Source organism: Sinocyclocheilus anshuiensis, unplaced genomic scaffold, assembly GCF_001515605.1.
Source record: "Sinocyclocheilus anshuiensis isolate Anshui unplaced genomic scaffold, SAMN03320099.WGS_v1.1 scaffold253, whole genome shotgun sequence".
Classification (NCBI taxonomy): Eukaryota; Metazoa; Chordata; class Actinopteri; order Cypriniformes; family Cyprinidae; genus Sinocyclocheilus; species Sinocyclocheilus anshuiensis.
In genome coordinates this window covers 483,376-502,121 of record NW_015537969.1, presented here as the reverse complement: position 1 = coordinate 502,121, position 18,746 = coordinate 483,376, and the positions used below count along the sequence as shown (strand labels likewise).

Genomic DNA, 18,746 nt, shown 5'->3' with positions numbered 1-18,746 from the left:
TACATGGTTTTATTGAACAACACTGTTAAAATACATAATGTAATATGCCTATACATAATACGAACATAACCAACTTAAGTAAATTATGTATTATAACAAATACCTGCAGAGGGCGCCATCGGCCTGGTGACGTTACACTTTACAGCGTGATTAAACGATGTTTAAATCCATTAAATTTTAATATTTGGCCACATGCAAACTCAGAAACTTTTATTTTGAAGTCGCGATGTACAATAAATGGCATATTTAAAAATAGGTTGATGTACTCTCCTGTGTTGGCAAAGGTTTATAAATGATTTACGTTACAAATCTAGTGAGATAATGCACACTGTTTTCCCAGATGAACGTTAAGCAATTCAAACTCACAGCATATGCAGATGAAGAGTTTAGCCACTTTCACACATACAGTCTGTACCGGAAAATTACCAGTAAGTTACCATTAAGAGATCATGTGTGATTCAGGACCTTTTCAAAAATCCCGGTAAATTTGTTCTGGCAATCATATTCTCGTTCTTATGGAGATGACATGATTACTCTGAGCTGTTTACAAAGCTCCACTGGATTTTAATTAGCTTTTCTATGTAAATATGCGTTAGATGGACATCTTTGACCATTGCGCCTCGCAGCTTTTTGTCGCGCTTCTCCATTCATCAGGGCTGCAACTCTGCAATTGGATACTATTATGCGCGTCTCGTGTTTATAAGAGCAAAATATTCTGATTGGCTAGTAATGTTAGTTTGGTTGAGAGTGAAAGCTGTGCTCCTCTCATACCATTGGTAGGCGAACTCATTGACTCAAAAGTGATATCAACAAGTTATTTTTAATGCAGGATTATTTTTTTCCGCAGCCAAACGCTGCACGCCGGAGATCCGGCATGGTGCCGGAGAACTTTAAGCCCTGAGTTTCTCTTTGAGAGATGTTTTACCTCTCACCCTCATTTCAGGCCTTATTCTGTCTCTTTTGATTCTCATCTGCCCTCTCCCTCTAACTATGTCCCTCATTTTCTCTCAGAATGATCCAGCATTGGCCTCTGTGATTTACTGTCGGAAGCTGTCTTGGCCAAACGCTGCACGCCGGAGATCCGGCATGGTGCCGGAGAACTTTAAGCCCTGAGTTTCTCTTTGAGAGATGTTTTACCTCTCACCCTCATTTCAGGCCTTATTCTGTCTCTTTTGATTCTCATCTGCCCTCTCCCTCTAACTATGTCCCTCATTTTCTCTCAGGATGATCCAGCATTGGCCTCTGTGATTTACTGTCGGAAGCTGTTTTGGCGTGTCTCTCTCTGCAGTTGAATAAGTAGGATCTTCTTGTGCTGTGCCAGGAGACAGAGGGGGCAGCGAGTGCACCATTCCTAACCCAGCGAATGTAGGTCAATACGACCTTTCCCTGCCACACATGGAGACAGAGAAGAGCCGAACCAGAAACTGGGAAGAAAAAAATAAAATAAAAAATGACAGTGACAAGGAGAGATAGAGAAGCAGGATAAATCAAGAGGCCGTGACACAACAGAGACACAGAAGGAGAAAAGGAGAAAGAGAGAAAGAGCCTGGGGTGAACGGGCTGAATGCAGGGACAATCCAGCTGGGGTGGTAACAGTCAACGACAGAAAATGTAACTCCTCAACGAGTGTCAGAAAAATTCATCTAACGCTACAGAGAGAAAAACGGAGCCACTGCCAGGCCTCCAAAAACTACCAGGGGGGCCTATTAGCCAAGGACAAAGGCACCATCAAAATCAACAGAAGAACAATTTAGCACACAATGCAAAGTTCAAAAAGAGTTACACAGGAACGAGAATGAACATACAACTATGATTTTAATAATAAGAGTAAGTACTCAAAAAGAAATTAACAAAAAAAAATCTGATATATCCAAGGACATTTATAGTGGAGTGCAATTAAGTTAAAATACCTTCTTCAGTCCTAGTTTAATATGTTGATACCACTATATAAATCATTGGGTTTCATTCACAAAGTGTGTGTGAAATCTGCGTAGCTTTGAAAGCTGCATTAAAGCATTATTGAGCTGCAAGGTTTCTCTCTAAAACAACACAGATATATAGCTGACTAATGAAAGATACGTTACCTAGGTCTGTATAAAGGTGTTTATAGTGTTTGAACTGGTTTTGAGGTTGGCACATTTGTCATTGCTTGAGGTTCTGTCTTTAGAGAGTGTCATATTTGCTAAAAGTGACGGAAGGCTGTAAAAGAAAGGTTGTGTGGAAAGCCCTTATGGAGATGATTTGAGTATGTTTAACTTCGAGCACATGCTCTCTCATTTAGAATACTCCAAATTCATAAACATTAGAATGAGATTTCAGGGCTCGCAAAATAGCTAGCCCGACGTCCCGAGGCTATTGTGTTTTCCAGTCGGTCTACCAAAATGTATCACCACTCTGCCCGACGGGCTATATTAAATGCAGATCTCCCGCGGGTCCTTAAAAACTCATAAAGTGAGTTGTATCAAACTTAACGCCATAAAAAGTTTTAAATACGTTAAATGGTATAAGAAATAAAATTATAATTTCAAGAGGTCTTACAGTTGGGGACGGAAAGACAAGAGTCGCGATACGGCTGGATCAAACTTCAAAAGGCAATGATGTCATTGAATAAATATGAGCGCTGCACGTTTCAAGTCAAAACGCAGCTTGGAAGTCTTTATTTGAATTTATCTGAAGGAAACCGACTGTCTTCAGAAACATGTCGTTGGCATTTTAATTTCATTTGACCTATAATTCCTTATGGTACACCTATAATAAGTGTTTATATTCGGACTATTTAGACTGGTTCGGGTAGGTACCGCTGCGGAGTAGTCCAGTACCTGCGTGATTCACCATAGACATAAACAGAGAGAAGTAGCTCCGGCTACAATGTTCTTCCGCAAGACGCACGCAGTTCTGTTTATTAACCGCTAGAGCGCCAAAAGTTATGGACTGCAGCTTTAAATTAATTTTCGGGCTACCAAAATCTGAAGAGTACCTGCCCGAAGGGCAACCAGGGATTTTAAAATTTTGCGAGCCCTGGATTTAAAGCAAATTCATGTGCAACAATTCGCGCTGTGAACGCAATTATTTAGTGTATGGCTCAACCAATGGCACATGTTTGGGGGTGGGGCGATCTGTTTTGGCCAATGGCAGCTGGAAAGTGTTTGGGAAACATGTTTGAAAACAGTCATTTTTTAATTTCCATTTGGTGGTGCAAAAATTACACACTTAGCCTTTAACGACAGTTGTTAAAATTTCCTGTCCATATTTCTTCATGACTTAAACTAGTCTAGATTGTTCTTTATGTACTCAATAAATAAGTCACAGATTAGTCCCGACGCAAACTCCCAAGAGCAAGACATTAACAACAAAAAGTTACTGATGAAGCCAATCAAGAGTGGCAGAACATTTTAAAATTGTTAGAAATAACTACAGCTGTGAACGAATGAACTTTGCGAAAATAGCCTGACGTGCACCTCTCCAAAAATCTAACAGCGCGTCAATTCTACGCGGACCGCAAGCGCTGCGATTGGTCTGCTAGAACCCCTCCCTCCAGTATGTACTTGAGTTTTGTGTGTTTGTGCACTTTAATATATTTTAATGTTACACCTTCTTATATAAAATAAAACAAAGCAAAGAACAAATGTCTTATTTATTATACTACATAGCATTATACATAAGTAGTTGTCCGCGACAAACAATGTTGATCTGCCATGGTACAAGTCCTTGTGGAGATTGAAAGTATGCCATCTTCTCCTGTTCCGTTGTTGTCTCCTTTTTGTAGTTTTAAATAATGATTTAATGATTTGATATTTATTTGCTGCCGTCACGGCTATAATGCTTCTCCGACGAGCCGCTTCTTCTTCGGCTTTTGCCGTGGTACTGTGGGTTACACCAGCAACATGCCCGTGGACACTGCAGACTAGCGGTTTGCATGTGTACTGCACGCCGACGTGGACAACGACAAAGAAGTATAAATGAAAACTGACACAGCCTACGGCATAGGTCCGACGCAGAAGTATAAATCAGCCTTTACTTCAGTCTTCCGTGTCACATGATCCTACAGAAATCATTATGATTTTGTGCTCAAGAAACATTTCTTATTATTATCAATGTTGAGAAAATTGTGCTGCTTATTATTTTTGTGGAAACTGTCCCATTTGATCAACTTAGTGTGCCATTGCTGAATACAATTATGAAATTCTTTCCAAAAAAAAAAATCAAACCCACCCAAACTTTTGAGGAGTAGTGTATATCATCATTGATGTATTAGACTGCAGACAAGAAGATTCATTTCTATGGCATGTAGACAGATGATAAACACGGGGTCAAGGTGTTTAGTGAGTACAGGGGTGAGGAGGTGGGGTTAGAGACAGAGACATGGTCTGTGAGCTGCTGCGTGTTCAAACATGACGGTACACCAATATGTGCAAAAACTGAATAAGACCGAACTTATTCATACGGGCAGACAGGACAGATAACACAAACATCAAGAGGCTGTAAAATGGGTAATAATATTAAACAGTAACTTAGCGGCTATGCTGAAAAGAAGCTAGATGCTTAAAACCAAAAGCCTCTTGAGGGTTCTGGAACAACCAAAGACTTCCGGTGTGAAAACAGAAAGATGCAGTACTTCCAATTGTGGTTTCACTACCTAAACCAAAACAAAACCACTTCGCTTGTATCTCAAGAGGGTATTGCAATTTATGTCAAATTTGATGTAACACATAATTTAGAGAAATACTTTACAAAACAAATCCTTGTCTACTTTCGAGAAGGTTACCCAACAAAAAACAAGCTGTTATAACCTGATTTGCTATTTAAGCTGGTCCCACAGAATGACAAACTGAAAGTCCCAGAATCCATGTGAAACCAGCTTGACCAGGCTGGGATACCAACAATCCAGCTTAGGCTGGTTTAAGATGTTGTTCTCTTTAGGATAGGACTTTGTGACCTAGTCTTGGACTAAATATTTCCTTAATGCATTCTGCAGAAGCATTAAACTGTGTCATGTGAATGATTAACCAGGGCTGGTAGATCCTGCTATCAGAAAAACAGTAAGATATGTATCATTCTCTATTATATGCATGATATACAATCCTGTATACGTCATCATCAGACAGCTCTCGATTATTTTCCTGTATATACCTCATTACATCTTCACTAACATAAAAGCAATCTAATATTTGATTAAAATGAATATAATATTCCATAAGCTAGTTCAAGACAAGGTAATTGTGTCATCAATCTTTCTGGAATAGCTTTGCTAACTTAGCAACCAAATACTAGACGAGTCGATCAGGCTACCGATTAATCCTGTTTCGTAGCTAAATCTAACCGAAATAACCACAATCGTGTCTGCCGATATCTTTTACATGAATAATGGCCTTATAACGTTAAGTGCTGAGGTATTAAATAGTCTTTCACCACATCCATCAATCTATCACACCATGCTAGCTAGTTAGCAGGGAGTTAAGCGAGTGCCACGCCAGGTCATTGTTTACATTGCTGACTACCTTTGATTCTCAGATCCGTCTGATATTTACTATAATATTGACTGGCTAACAGATAGTCTTGTGTTTGAAAATACCAGCATTTCATTTATATTCGATGAGTAACAGTTCATTTAGAAGTGGCATAAAGGGGACTGACACTCTGAATTTACATCATTTTTTATGACTGCCTCTAACTCAAGATACTAGTATTGAAAATAATACTAAAGATGATAATGGACTTTTTCATAGGGGGGTTTGTGGATAAAAACTGTTTATCTGCGAGTATAAAAAATTTTATGCATAAGGTGGCCTGCACAACACTCCAGCTAACGTTAACCTTATTTCTAGCTACAAGCTCTTTATCAATAAGTTGCACAATTGACCCAAATATATTTAGCATAATGATCTCTATTATCCCTTACTGACTAAGCTGATGAAATCTATAAGAAGTGAAAGTGATTTCTGTAAATATCTATCTGAAATCTTTAAGCAACGAGCACCAATGGCTCGCACGAGCTAACGACACAACCAACTGAAATTTCTCCAGCTAGGCTGTTATAAACCACATTTTCAACCTAATACAAGTTGTCAGACCAGCATAGTAGTGATTTTTGCACTTAATGCATTATATGGTACAAAATCGACTGCAAATGTCCAGGGCGATCCAGCTTCCCCACCCACCCTATAGGAGCCAGTGCACAAACAATGTCCCACAGCCTCGCGAGCTTCGCTTACCAGATTTGAAGAACGTCGCTATATCGGCCGCGTCCTTAGCCGCCTCCTCGGCCCCTTCCCCCGAGCTCATGGCTGTGGCGAAAAACACACAAAAAAACTAATATCCAAATCCTAAAGTTGTTCTTTATTTCCCCCACAGGCAGAAGGATTTAGAAAAGGCCTCCGCCCCTGTGTCTGAGGAATGATCTGACACGGACGGAAAAAGGATCACTTCTGAGAGCTGGGGAACATCACAAAACCTCCTCCATCTTGGAGCACACACATTAATAGCGCCGGCCGGCTCTCCCAAGCGTAGCTGAGACTGAAAGTCAGAAAAGACGGCAGGGGGCGGGGGTTTGCTTCCGAAAAAGCCTCTTTCCAGCCTTTTCCCTTTCCAGTGACCTTAACTGTGTCTTCATGCGCCCCATAATGATTTTTTAGGTACAATATGATGGATTTTGAAACATGCAATTTCCCTTGACACTTCAGAGCCTCTTTATGATAGGTCCTATATTTATTATAAAGTACAAATTGATGTACCAAATATGTCTTCTCGGAATTGATTATCTCTCTCAAACCTAAGATAAAAGTTTTTATTGTAAACCCATTTCTGCTGTATTATTTAAACATAATAATGAGGTGACTCAAGCCCCAATATTTTGTTAAAATTATTGAACACTCAAATTTTACTCTCATATTTTTGCCCCAATTTTAATAAAACTTCCTTGTAGTTTTCTCAACAACAAAAAAAAAACTACATGGCAACAAAAAACACTACAACACTGCCTAAACACCAGAGCCTCTTTATGATAGGTCCTATATTTATTATAAAGTACAAATTGATGTACCAAATATGTCTTCTCGGAATTGATTATCTCTCTCAAACCTAAGATAAAAGTTTTTATTGTAAACCCATTTCTGCTGTATTATTTAAACATAATAATGAGGTGACTCAAGCCCCAATATTTTGTTAAAATTATTGAACACTCAAATTTTACTCTCATATTTTCGCCCCAATTTTAATAAAACTTCCTTGTAGTTTTCTCAACAAAAAAAAAAAACACTACATGGCAACAAAAAACACTACAACACTGCCTAAACACCTGTAGCAACTCAACAAACATTGTTTTTTTTTTGTTTGTTTTTTAGGGTGAACAGATTTTCACAATTTTTAAGTACACCATTTGTTTAACTGCAAGTGAATGAAATAATACATTAATTGTTATAAAACATGATATATTATGAAATACTAAAGTTAAAGGGTTAGTTCACCCAAAAATGAAAATTCTGTCATTAATTTCTCTCATGTCGTTTCAAACCTGTAAGACCTTCGTTCATCTTCGGAACACAAATTAAGATATTATTGATGGAATCTGAGAGCTGTCTGACCGTGCATAGACAGACAGCAATACAACTGAAATGTTCCCAAGTCCAGAAACGTAGGAAGGAGATCTGTAAAATAATCCATGTGACATCAGGGGTTCAACCGTAATTTTACGAAGCTTTTTTACGAAAAAACAAAAAAAAGACTTTATTCAACAATTCGTCTCCTCCGCATTACCCTGTAGCGCCATTTTGGAGGTAAGACCTTCGTTCATCTTCGGAACACAAATTAAGATATTTTTGATGGAATCTGAGAGCTGTCTGACCCTGCATAGACAGCAACGCAACTGAAATGTTCCCAAGTCCAGAAACGTAGGAAGGAGATCTGTAAAATAATCCATGTGACATCAGGGGTTCAACCGTAATTTTACGAAGCTTTTTTACGAAAAAACAAAAAAAAGACTTTATTCAACAATTCGTCTCCTCCGCATTACCCTGTAGCGCCATTTTGGAGAGTATCAGCTGGACGTAAACAGCGTATGCTGTTCTGTGTCAGCTGCGTCACGCCGGATCTGTTTCCTACGTTGTTGTGATTTGATCTGAATGAAAACAGCTTATCCGTGTATACAGATTTCCTTGCTACGTTTCTGGACTTGGGAACATTTCAGTTGTATTGCTGTCTGTCTATGCAGGGTCAGACAGCTCTCAGATTCCACCAACAAATGTCTTAATTTGTGTTCCGAAGATGAACGAAGGTCTTACGGGTTTGAAACGACATGAGGGTGAGTAATTAATGACATAATTTAAATTTTTGGGTGAACTAACCCTTTAATTGAAATTATCCAGGAAAAGTTTTTTTTTTATTTTTTTATCATGATATACATTAAGCTCTGAAAATATAGGTTATATATATATAATTTCTTTAGGAATTTTTAGACCTGTATCCAATTTTTATTGGCTTTTAATGCAGGTCAAATCTAACTCAAAAATCAGTTTCTTAGCTCAATATAAGTTTGCCTATGCTGTTATGCATACATGCTTTACAATTCCTCTGTTGTTGTTGTTGTTTTTTATTTGATAATTTGTATCAATCTTTTTGAAAAGGAGAGGTAGAGCATAAAGTGTTTGTGTTTGTCAGTGGAATTACTGTATTGTATTTTTCACTGTTTCTCTGAGAAATGTCATGAAGCCTTCACTTATTGCATCACACCGACATCTGGTGGGGAAAACTGTATGTGCACCAATTGGGTAGCGTTCGGATAACCAATGTGTGCTGCATTTTAACAGAATGCTGTTTCTAGCTCATCTATATAAAAATCAGTAAAAATATGAAAAATCTGTCATCTGTTTTGTCCCAAACCTGTATGAATGTCTTCAGTGGACCACAAAAGAATATGAAAAACACTAACAGAATGAGTCTCGGTCACCATTCACTTTCATTATATGCTTTTTATTGTGAATGGTGACTGAGGCTGTTAGTCGCTTAAATTGTACACAATATTTAATTTCATGTTCCACAGAAAAAAAGAAAGTCATACAGGTTGGGAACAACACAATTTTGATTTTTGACGAACTATTTGTCACCCATCCACTAGGTGGTACGAACGCTTTTTGCAGCAAAGAGAATTGTACCACAGAAGAAGTCGAGGACCAAGGACGCGGCCTAACGGGGGAAAAATTGCATTACACCACTTTTGTTTCTTTAACGTCGATTTTTTTTTTTTTTTTACTTTTCAAGAAGAAACTGAAAAGAATAAGAAGAATACTTTTAAGAAAATAGTTTCGTATTGAATGCATTAAAAGCGCAGATCACTAATTAGCTAATCTTGTGCTAATTCTTGCGGGCGATGCTTTATAGTAACGTTAGGTGCGTCGCAAATATGAATTATTACCTAGATGTATTTAATATGTTAAGTGTAATACGTTTACTTGATTCATGTTTTCTTTACTGCATTTATTTTGCATGGCTTGACAAAGAACATACTGTGGGAATAGCACTCAATAACACAACACTGTCTTACGTTAGTTTCGAAAGATGGCCGATTTACTGACTGTGTACGACGACGACCAGGCCAACAGCTTCATTGACTGCACGGTAAATCTGTCTTATTTTGACCCGAGTGCACAAAAACAGTTATTAATGTTGATCCTGTTTATTAAAACCTCATGTAAATGCATTGACCTAACTCTGTGGGACTTAATATTGATAAATGTTGTTCCTCAGATCTGCGATAAAAGAATACGGGGAGACACTCATTACAAAATCCACGTGACCACATTACAACATTTGAAGGTAAGGAGAGAAAATCCAGTGTTGTGACTGAAGGAGTACAAATAATAAGTTATAATAACTGAGCACCAAATCAGCATATTCAAATTATTTTTTTAAGAATCATGTAACAGGCTGCTGAAAATTCAGCTCTGCCATCACAGGAATACATTTCGATTTAAAATAGAAACGTTTCTTTTAAATTGTAGTATTTTTTCACAATATGTTTCATTGTATTTATGATCAAATAAATGCGTTCTTGGTGAGCATAAAAGATTTTTAACAACATTGAAAATAATTAATTTTTCCAAACTTTTGACTGGTAGTACATATATAATTTAGTATTTCTGTGTTTTGAAGTATAATTTATCATATATTTTAAGTGGTTTCAGATTATAATACTTCAATGTGTTGTTTTACTCACTTTTCTGCTTCATTTAACTTTAGGATTTCTAAGGAATAGAGCTCAACCAGCGAACAACATTTTGTCTGTTCTTTTCTTGTCTTAGACACTGTATACACAGGTTATGAACTTGTATACGGGTTATGTCTGCATTTCTTTACCTGTCCAAAAAAACTACTTTTTGCTTTTAAAGCAAATAAGGAGGAGTTGTGTGGACACTGGAGTGTTTTGGACCGTTTGATTACAATTTTTTTCCAGTCCAATTACATTTCATCTTGAGGACCAAATGCACGTTATCATTTTAGAGGTTTATCTTTTTGCTTTAACAAGGGTTTCGATCCCAAAATCTTCAATCTCCAGAGCAGATGGACCTGCTTGAAACAACATGGATACAAACTTCTGTCTATTTGAGAAGATTCAAGAGCACTTTAACATATTCCATTGTTGGTTTGTTTGTTTTTTAGTCTGAGGGCCTCCTCACACTACTCAAATAGTTGTCATCTGCACTCAGATGTGCTGTAGTTTGAGAGCCTATAGCCATTATGGCTGTTGTTGGTGCAGCAAGATGATGTGCTTCTTCACAAGACTGCTAAAGGATGATTGGATGCTGCGTGCTAAAATGGCAGGAGTTGTCAGAATCTACCAGTTCCAGTCTGATTGGCTGGCCACAATGTTTCCAGGAGTCAGACTGCACAGCTTTTCTTTGAAAGTTTCTCAGCTGTTCCTTGTTGCTTTGATTTTCCAAAGCTTGTGAGATTCTTGGCATTGAATCTTTGGAAGATACTTGAGTGTCATTCCTCAAGCACAATCATATATTCAGCTGGATTTCAGATTTGTGCATTGGAAATAGTTCATACTTATGTTTGGTCAAATGGGAATTCTGACCATACAATTCTTACCATGTTATTTCTGTTTTGTGGAGACATTATAGCTACTGGCTGCAAAGGGCAGGACAGTAAATAATCCATATTTATTTCTGACTGGACTCTGAACTTTCTCATTCAGATTTTTTTTTAGCTTACAGTTCTATCATGGCATGTTACTTTTGTGAAATGCCTCATTATTCATCTTATTTCCTCTCATGAACAAGTGAAACCCAACCTTGTAGTTTGGGAAATTTGGGATTCATTTTCCCACACACAATGCTTCCTTCATCATAACTGTACTTGCGGTTCTTTAAACTTGACCTTTTTGTCCAGAATGATACACAATATGGTTTCCACAGAGCACCTGGGGTAAAGTGCCTTAATCAAGAGCCCAATGCTAAAAGAAGGTCTCCCCCTATTGGGGTTTGGACCATCTACCATCACAACACTCTTTGTTGCTTGTGTGTTATTAACCTCTGTTTACTTTATTTCAGCATTGCAAGTAGGTCCTACGAAGTGCACATAAGTAAAATGTATAATCACCTGTGCCTGTTTTTCCTCCACTGTTTATCTCTTCAAAGAAAGAGGACACCCTAGCTTCACAAGGTAAGTAGTAAAAGTCACAACTTTATCCAGAATTACTTCTAATGTCTAGGCATCTCACGGCCCCTGATTCTGTTGGATTTTTAAAAAACAAATTAGTTTATAGTGTTCCTGTGATTAGTCCTCCTTATTGCGTTAAAAATAAGTCAGATCAAATTTTGTTCAGACAGAGTTAACATCAATGTAATAAGATTATATGAAATGTCCCGAAATCAAATTAATTAGTTTTTTTTCTTTATTTTTGAGATTATATTGAAATTTAATGTGCTATTTAAAAGTACATATACTGTATCATATCAGGAAATTCAACCGAAATCTCAAGGAGTTTGTAAGTATCCAGATTGTCAGGTGTCATCTCATAAGTTCAGAAGGGTTTTCTTAGAGAAGGATGTCCTTCTCTCATCAAAATGTGTGGACATTACAGCTATAAAGCTCACAGGATTCACCACTGATGATAGGAATCATCACAAGAACTGATTTTTGTCCTTAAAGTGATATGAAGACCTAGAAGCTAGAAGACTTTTTTTTTTTTTTGGTCTGTCATGGATTTGAAGACAAAGAAGAAACATAATCATGTTGGAATCACACAGACCTGGATTTTTTTGATCCATTAAGTGGATTTTTATAGTTGCAGTGAAACCATGGAAGATTTAAAAAACAGGAATAACATTTTTTGTTATTCAAAGAATAAGACCTGAATCTGTTTCAGGATTTTAGGGGGAACATGGGTGAGTTTTTCAACTTTGTGTGTAAGGTTGGCATGCAATGGAACATGCAGCCTTCTTTTCTTTCCTATTATGCCGTGTATCAGAGTGAAACAGCTTCTTGAATGAGAAAAAAATGGGACTTGAGTTTGTTTATATAGATTTGATTGGCCCCACTGCGATCGTTTCATGTAGGTGACAGGTTGTTGTGGGGAAGTAATGAAACTCGTTTGGCTATTGGACAACCTTATTGTCCCGCCTTCTCTTCTCTGATGTGTACATTGTTGCAATCATGTTTTTGATTTAAAGATTATGTGGACGTTTTAAAAAAAATAGTATTGATGATGTGCACATATAAATATTTATAGATCTGTAACATTTTAACTTTCAGGACCTTATGGTTCAATTCATTGTTCGTGCCCTCCAGTATGTTTTTTATTTTTCTTTGTTCAGTGTGAGATGATTAACTTGTACATTTGTTCCCCAAAAACATCATACATGCTGTAAATAGCACAATGCTTCCAGTGTGCTCGGCAGATTTTTTTTTTTTTTCCAACTTCAAAGTGTCCCCTTCTCCACTTTCAAATTGGTGATTACCAAAGCAGGCATTGAGGACAACACAAGCAAGCATGCCATACACATTATGTGTATGGACAGTATCACAGGTGGATAAGTATGAATTTCTATAGCATCTGGTTTGGTCACTATCCTGGGGATACTGTTTTGCCATAGCAGTTTGTAAATGCTAGTACAATCGGTGTACCAGCTCATCACCTGGGCAAAACCTGTTTCTTGCACTGTGAAAGATCACTTTGCTTGATGCTGGAGGATTTTCCCAAAGCTTCTTAGATTCTAGAGATCTGAGATGCCCATATGGATCCTTAAGTGGATTGGACAGTTTGGTCTTGATTCAGCATTATTCCACAATTCGAGACCAGATTTTCTTTCATCAAGTGACGTCTTGCATGATGGCTAAAAATTAGATGGGCTCCCTGGATTCGGATGGAAATGTGAGGATTCAGCACAGATATGGTGGAAATAGCCATTATATACCAGTACAAAGGATGACTCAAGAACTGCTTTACCTGCCAAAAAGCCTCAGATCTAGATCAACGTGTTTAAGCAGAAACAGTGTTTGTGGAAATGAATTTTGTCTTGTCTGTTTCATAGTAGGTCAAATAGAAGCAAACACCAACATTTTTTTTGTTTTAACACCGAGAGGAGTCTTCTTCAGCTAATTTGTGGAAATATTTCTCAAAGGTTAAAACACTGGTTAATTTGTACCAAAAAAAACAAACAACCATTACTGTGATCTGACCTGTTTAAACAGGTAGATACAGCTTATAAAAACGTAATGCGTGACAATGCACCTTTTGCAACCATGTGGGTGTATTTTCAGACATATTTAGCAGATTCTGCTGCAGTAGAATAAATATGGGATCTTTCAGACATAAAGAATTTTTTTTTTTTTGTATATTTGTAAACTTCTGAAATGATCATGTTTTATGAGCTGATTCTGTTTTTATAGGAGAGATTCTGAGACCACCTCCACTGCCAGAATGGACAGACATAATAGAATATTTGAAATACCTGAATCTTGATGAGCCCATCATTGGTAAGATGACTTCATAACCAAAACCATTAAAATTAACATACATTTAAAATATTTGAGTAAAGTGGTCTTAAAGGGATAGGTAACCCAAAAATAAACGTTTTGTCATCATTTACCCACCTCATGTCACATCACCTACACCGAAAGATGTTTTGTAAACCATTTCAACTGTTTTTTGCCAGACACTGAAAGGCAGTGGGATCCAAAATAACATTGGAATTTGGACCCCATTGACTTTTATTGTATGGCTGAAAAAGAGACCTTTTCAAAATATATTTTTCAATTGAAATACACCACTTAGGGCTGTGCAAAAAATCGAATGCGATTTTCATGCACATCTCTTCAGTAAAGCCGTTTCTGGTGATTAGTAGTAAATCTCCAGCACGTGCTTTCAGATGGAGCGGCATTTACTACACAGAGCCGTAGATCACTGACAAGCTACACAAAATCGCAGGCGATTCATTGCCGATTTTGAACGCGATTTTGTGTAGCTTGTCAGAATCACCAGAAGCGGCTTTACTGACGAGATTCGCATGAAAATCTCGTTCGATTTTTTTGCCCAGCCCTAACACCACTCACTCTTCCTTCTTTTTTTGTTCAGGTCTCAACTCCCTGATACAGATTCCAGATCACATCACTGACGATGGCAAAACTGTGTTGAAGTACAAGTGCCGAATGTGTGTCGTGGAGATGGACCTTTACAGCATGGTGGCCCATATCGTTGGACGTAAACACAGACAAAAATACTTGGTATGGTGACTTTGTCCCTCGTTATACTTTTACTCTTACACTGTTCGGAGTGAAATAAATTGTTTACATTTGATCTGTCTTGGCAGGAGCTGAAAAGACCAGACTTGGTGACATGGCAAGACAACAACCAGAAACAGCCAGGTCTCGTTGCCAGAGCCAAAGCTGCGGTAGTCGAAAAGCAGGAGGGATGGGGAAAGCCAGTGGTATTATATTCTTAGTGGATTTGTTGATTGTAAAATTGATTATTTTGAAGAGTTTTGGATAGAACACATATAAATTTGAATTCATATTCATCTGCAATTTCATTTCTGCAGGCACTCAAAAGACCTCAAGAGAAATTCAGAAATGTTTTTCAAGGTGAATATTTGACCTTTCAATCACCAGCTGATTTTTCATAGATTAGAACTTTTTATTTTTTGTGTGAAATTTAAAAAAAAAATTTACCCTTTGTAAAAAGCAGGAAGTGATTTACGGGCTAGTGTTCATGAGCAACCCTACTATGGACAGGACTCTCTTAGGAAGCCACCTTTCCCTGAACAGGTTCAAAAAGAGACATACTTCGATGAAGAACTACACGGAAGACCCTATTATACAGGCGATAAGTATGACCAGTACAATAGACCTAATAATCCAAGTCACGCAATCCACCAACAATTCTATCCAGAAGAAAACCAACATCAAAAACCTTACGAAGATGCTGACGTTCGAGGAAGACACTCGCGAGGTGATGATTATCCTGAAAGAGCTGAAAGAGAAATGCATACTAGGCCCTATGCAGACCAGGGTGGACGGAGAATTCAAGAAGACTATGAAGGAGAAAGTCTTGGCGGAGGACAGTTCTCAGGAGGTAAAATAAACCGATTTAATGACAAAGACCTCCGAATCCGCCCGGGAGCATCAGAATATCAGAAAGAGCAAATGGAAGGTAGGTGGTATGAAGAGAGAAATCCTGCCATGAATCCCATGTCAATGCATGGAAGAAACTTTAATGAGGAGAAAAGGGGGACTGTCAGAGAAATGCACAGTAGGCCTTGGGACAAAGCTAATAAGGTACAAGGTTACCCCCCTATGCTTGAACCCAGAGATCCAAGAGCATATTCACAAGAAGCGGTTCCAGCTAAAAAGAAAAAGAAGAGCAGATTCTCTGATGCCACCGCAGAGGAAATAGCACTGGCACATACCAGGTGACGTGTTGATTATTTCATGTCACATTCAGAAAATGTGTTGCTCAATATTATGAAATTTGATGGGTGTATCAAATTTTTACACCAATTTACACAAGGCTGTTGTCTTTAATGTTTCCTCTTTTCTTTTCTTTTTTTTTACTAAATTCTCTTTTCAGACATTCAAATAAATCCACCCTAAAAGAGAAACCAAGAGGAGCACCGTTTAGAGCAAATCCTCTGGTAAAAACTGCAGTTACTCTTATTTACACTCTTATTGAACTAAAGCAATTTTGCTTGTTAAAATGCCATTTAAACGCTTTAGTCCATTTTTGTGAATTCAGACTAATGGTGCAATAATATTGCAAACAAATTCCAGTAATTTTAGTAGGAATACAGTAGGAATTCGCTAATTCTTACCTTAACGTAAGCAGATAGTGTGATTTGTAGCTGTTCTTTGTTTCTAGTATGGACTGTATTCACATTAATCAAACTACAATTGGCTTCATTGTTCGCATACAAGACAGTGGTGTGCCACATGTATTCAATGTTTCAAATGTTTATTCACACATTGTGTCATATATACTTCAACAGTCAGATGAAGACTGTGGCTAGACTATGCACTAACCCACTATAGCTCCATTAAATTGGTGTTTACTTGGCGTTTGTTGGAATACTTATTGTTGTTTTTTTCTTTACAGTCGTTAAATAACCAATTTGTGGATTCTGGAAATACATCCCATCTTAATCCAAAACATGAAAATGTTCTGGACATACTTGTGAGTGCAGAATATTTGACAAACATGAAAAAGACTACCGGATAAACTGGAGTTTTCATTTGAACATATTCTGTTTAAATTACAGAATGACATCAAGATTGATAATATGGACGAAGCCAGATTTCTTAAAGAAAAGCTGTGCACAGTTTTGAAAGAGTTTCAGTTAAACAAATCCATAAGTACTGGGGTAAGCACAGTGCTATCTGCTAAGAATGATTCTCATTTAATTCAGTCTAAATAATTGTTCTCTATTTGTCGTCCTTCATGTAAAGGGCCATACTTCACAACCTGTCAGTGATCATAGAGGGGTAAAGCAGACAAGGGATGATCCAGATGGCATGCATTTAGAAAAGAGAGGTTTCCAAGAGGCCAGACGATATGATGATGGTCCCAGAAGTTTCCAAGAATCCAGACAATATGGAGATGACCCTAGAATGTTTCGAGAAGTCCGACAAATTGGGGATGACCCCAGAGGTCTTAGAGAGACCAGACGTTATGAAGATGATTACAAAGAGTCAAAACGATTTGATGGTTATCCCAGTGGTCTTCAAGAAGCAAGGCCGTATGCCACTGATCCCAGAGGATTTCAAAAGGCGATGTTACAAGAGACCCCACGAGATCTTCCCCACGAGAGGAGACGTTATGATGAAGATCCTAGACAAAAGGAACAACATTTTGAAGAATATGCAAGAGCAGAAGCTCCAAGAAGTACTCAAGAGACAAGATATTATGAAGATGATTACAGAGGCTTTGGAAATTTGGATCCTGAAAGAAATTGGGAGCATCAGAAAGGACGTTCATTAGAGCATTTTGAGAACAGAGGCCCGGCAGATGTTGAGAGGGCTTTTCAAGGTAAATCATACATCCAATTTTTTCAAATGGTTTTATGGAAAACTAGTCTTCCTGAGGAGCAGATGACGAGGAATAACGTTGTGGTTACAGTGTTTTGAAGTGTTAAGAATTTGTACCAATTTTTGTATATAAAATCTTCTATATTGATTCTTCATGATTATCTTGCTTTCAGAGAGCTTTGGCAAGCCTCCTGTTCACTTCCAACCAACCTCTCTACAAGAAGAAGCAAGGATATATGCTGGGAGAGCACAGCAGAGGTCTCATCAGAGTGACCGTCACCCAGGCGATGAACCCTACGACCCGTTCCACCCATCATCCTCGCCACCTCCAGAAGCATCCAGCTCCACCAGTCTTGACAAGATTGCATCAACTCTTCTTGAGCTTGTGGCTCGTAGATAAAGTTAGGCTTATCAGTCAGATAGTTCATTATATAAGATGGTTATAGCTTAACAGTAGCCTACAGTGATTGGTCATCTTTATGTAAGTTCATACAAAATCTTCCAGTAAATGGAATACTGTTTTCATCCATACATACTGCTTATCCTCTGCAGGGTCACAGAGGGCTGGAGCTTATCCCAGCATCTCGGGGCTCCCACGCACACACATACACACTCTCCCATTCATACTGTTTTCAGTTACTACCTAAATTCTGACTGCTTTTAGTTTGTGCTTGTATCCTGCTTGCTATTGTTTTTTCAGTTTGGTTTGTGTACTATGAAACTGTAATGGGTTTTGTTCAAATGGTTTAATAAGAAAGATGATTGAAAATAAACAGTTCAACCTCATTTTAACTGTCCTTTTTTTATCAATTTTTTTATTTAATAAATTGACATTGGTTTTGATGTGTGGCGTATATACAATATAACGATGTAAGTTTTGTTGTTTTGTTTTTTTTTCCCAAACACATAGTGCCAAACCCTTAATAAACCCTAAATAAAGAAAATAATTGTGTGGGTTTTTTTCCCCCCCCAAAAATCCCAATATTGTAATATTGTGTGAAAAGCTGAACACAGAACTGGATTCAACTATCATATGAAAGTAGATTTTTAACTGTTGTTGGGACGAGTGTTTTTTTTTATATATATATATGTATTTTGTGACGTATTATGTGTTTTAAACTTATACGGTGTTTTATATATATATATATATATATAATTAATAATATTTAGAATAATGAAATACTGAGGTTAATCTTTTTATTTTGATTCAACAGACAGATAATAAGACAATA

General features: G+C 37.6%; 2 protein-coding genes across 4 annotated transcripts in view; one reads left to right on the top strand and one right to left on the bottom strand.

The window, feature by feature from the left end:
• The window catches only part of LOC107670059 (triple functional domain protein-like), a 65,880-nt gene extending 59,256 nt beyond the window's left edge, over positions 1–6,624 (bottom strand). The window contains exon 1 of the mRNA XM_016462540.1: positions 6,213–6,624. Coding sequence (XP_016318026.1) covers positions 6,213–6,282 — 70 coding nt within the window. The 5' untranslated portion in view covers positions 6,283–6,624. The remainder of the gene's footprint in view (positions 1–6,212) is intronic.
• A 2,517-nt stretch (positions 6,625–9,141) lies between these two features.
• On the top strand, positions 9,142–18,294 carry LOC107669634 (uncharacterized). Of its 3 annotated transcripts, none has more exons than XM_016461963.1 (14): positions 9,142–9,377; positions 9,541–9,609; positions 9,739–9,807; positions 11,634–11,658; positions 13,888–13,974; positions 14,573–14,721; positions 14,808–14,924; positions 15,036–15,078; positions 15,179–15,905; positions 16,064–16,127; positions 16,586–16,663; positions 16,749–16,850; positions 16,936–17,515; positions 17,688–18,294. In XM_016461963.1, the coding sequence occupies exons 2-14, from the start codon at positions 9,550–9,552 to the stop codon at positions 17,912–17,914; spliced, it is 2,328 nt and encodes a 775-aa protein (XP_016317449.1). In that variant the 5' UTR covers positions 9,142–9,377; positions 9,541–9,549; the 3' UTR covers positions 17,915–18,294. The 3 variants fall into 3 exon arrangements, with proteins under 3 accessions (XP_016317449.1, XP_016317456.1, XP_016317441.1); XM_016461970.1 differs by having other exon boundaries at positions 9,142–9,381; positions 15,182–15,905; XM_016461955.1 differs by having other exon boundaries at positions 9,142–9,381.
• The last annotated feature ends 452 nt before the right edge of the window (positions 18,295–18,746 follow it).

Excerpts from the sequence above, each read along its gene's own strand:
- LOC107669634 (XM_016461963.1), top strand. The coding sequence starts at position 9,550 with ATGGCCGATTTACTGACTGTGTACGACGACGACCAGGCCAACAGCTTC. Across the intron at positions 13,975-14,572 it reads TCTTGATGAGCCCATCATTG|GTCTCAACTCCCTGATACAG; the intron begins GTAAGATGACTT and ends TTTTTTGTTCAG. Across the intron at positions 15,906-16,063 it reads ATAGCACTGGCACATACCAG|ACATTCAAATAAATCCACCC; the intron begins GTGACGTGTTGA and ends TTCTCTTTTCAG.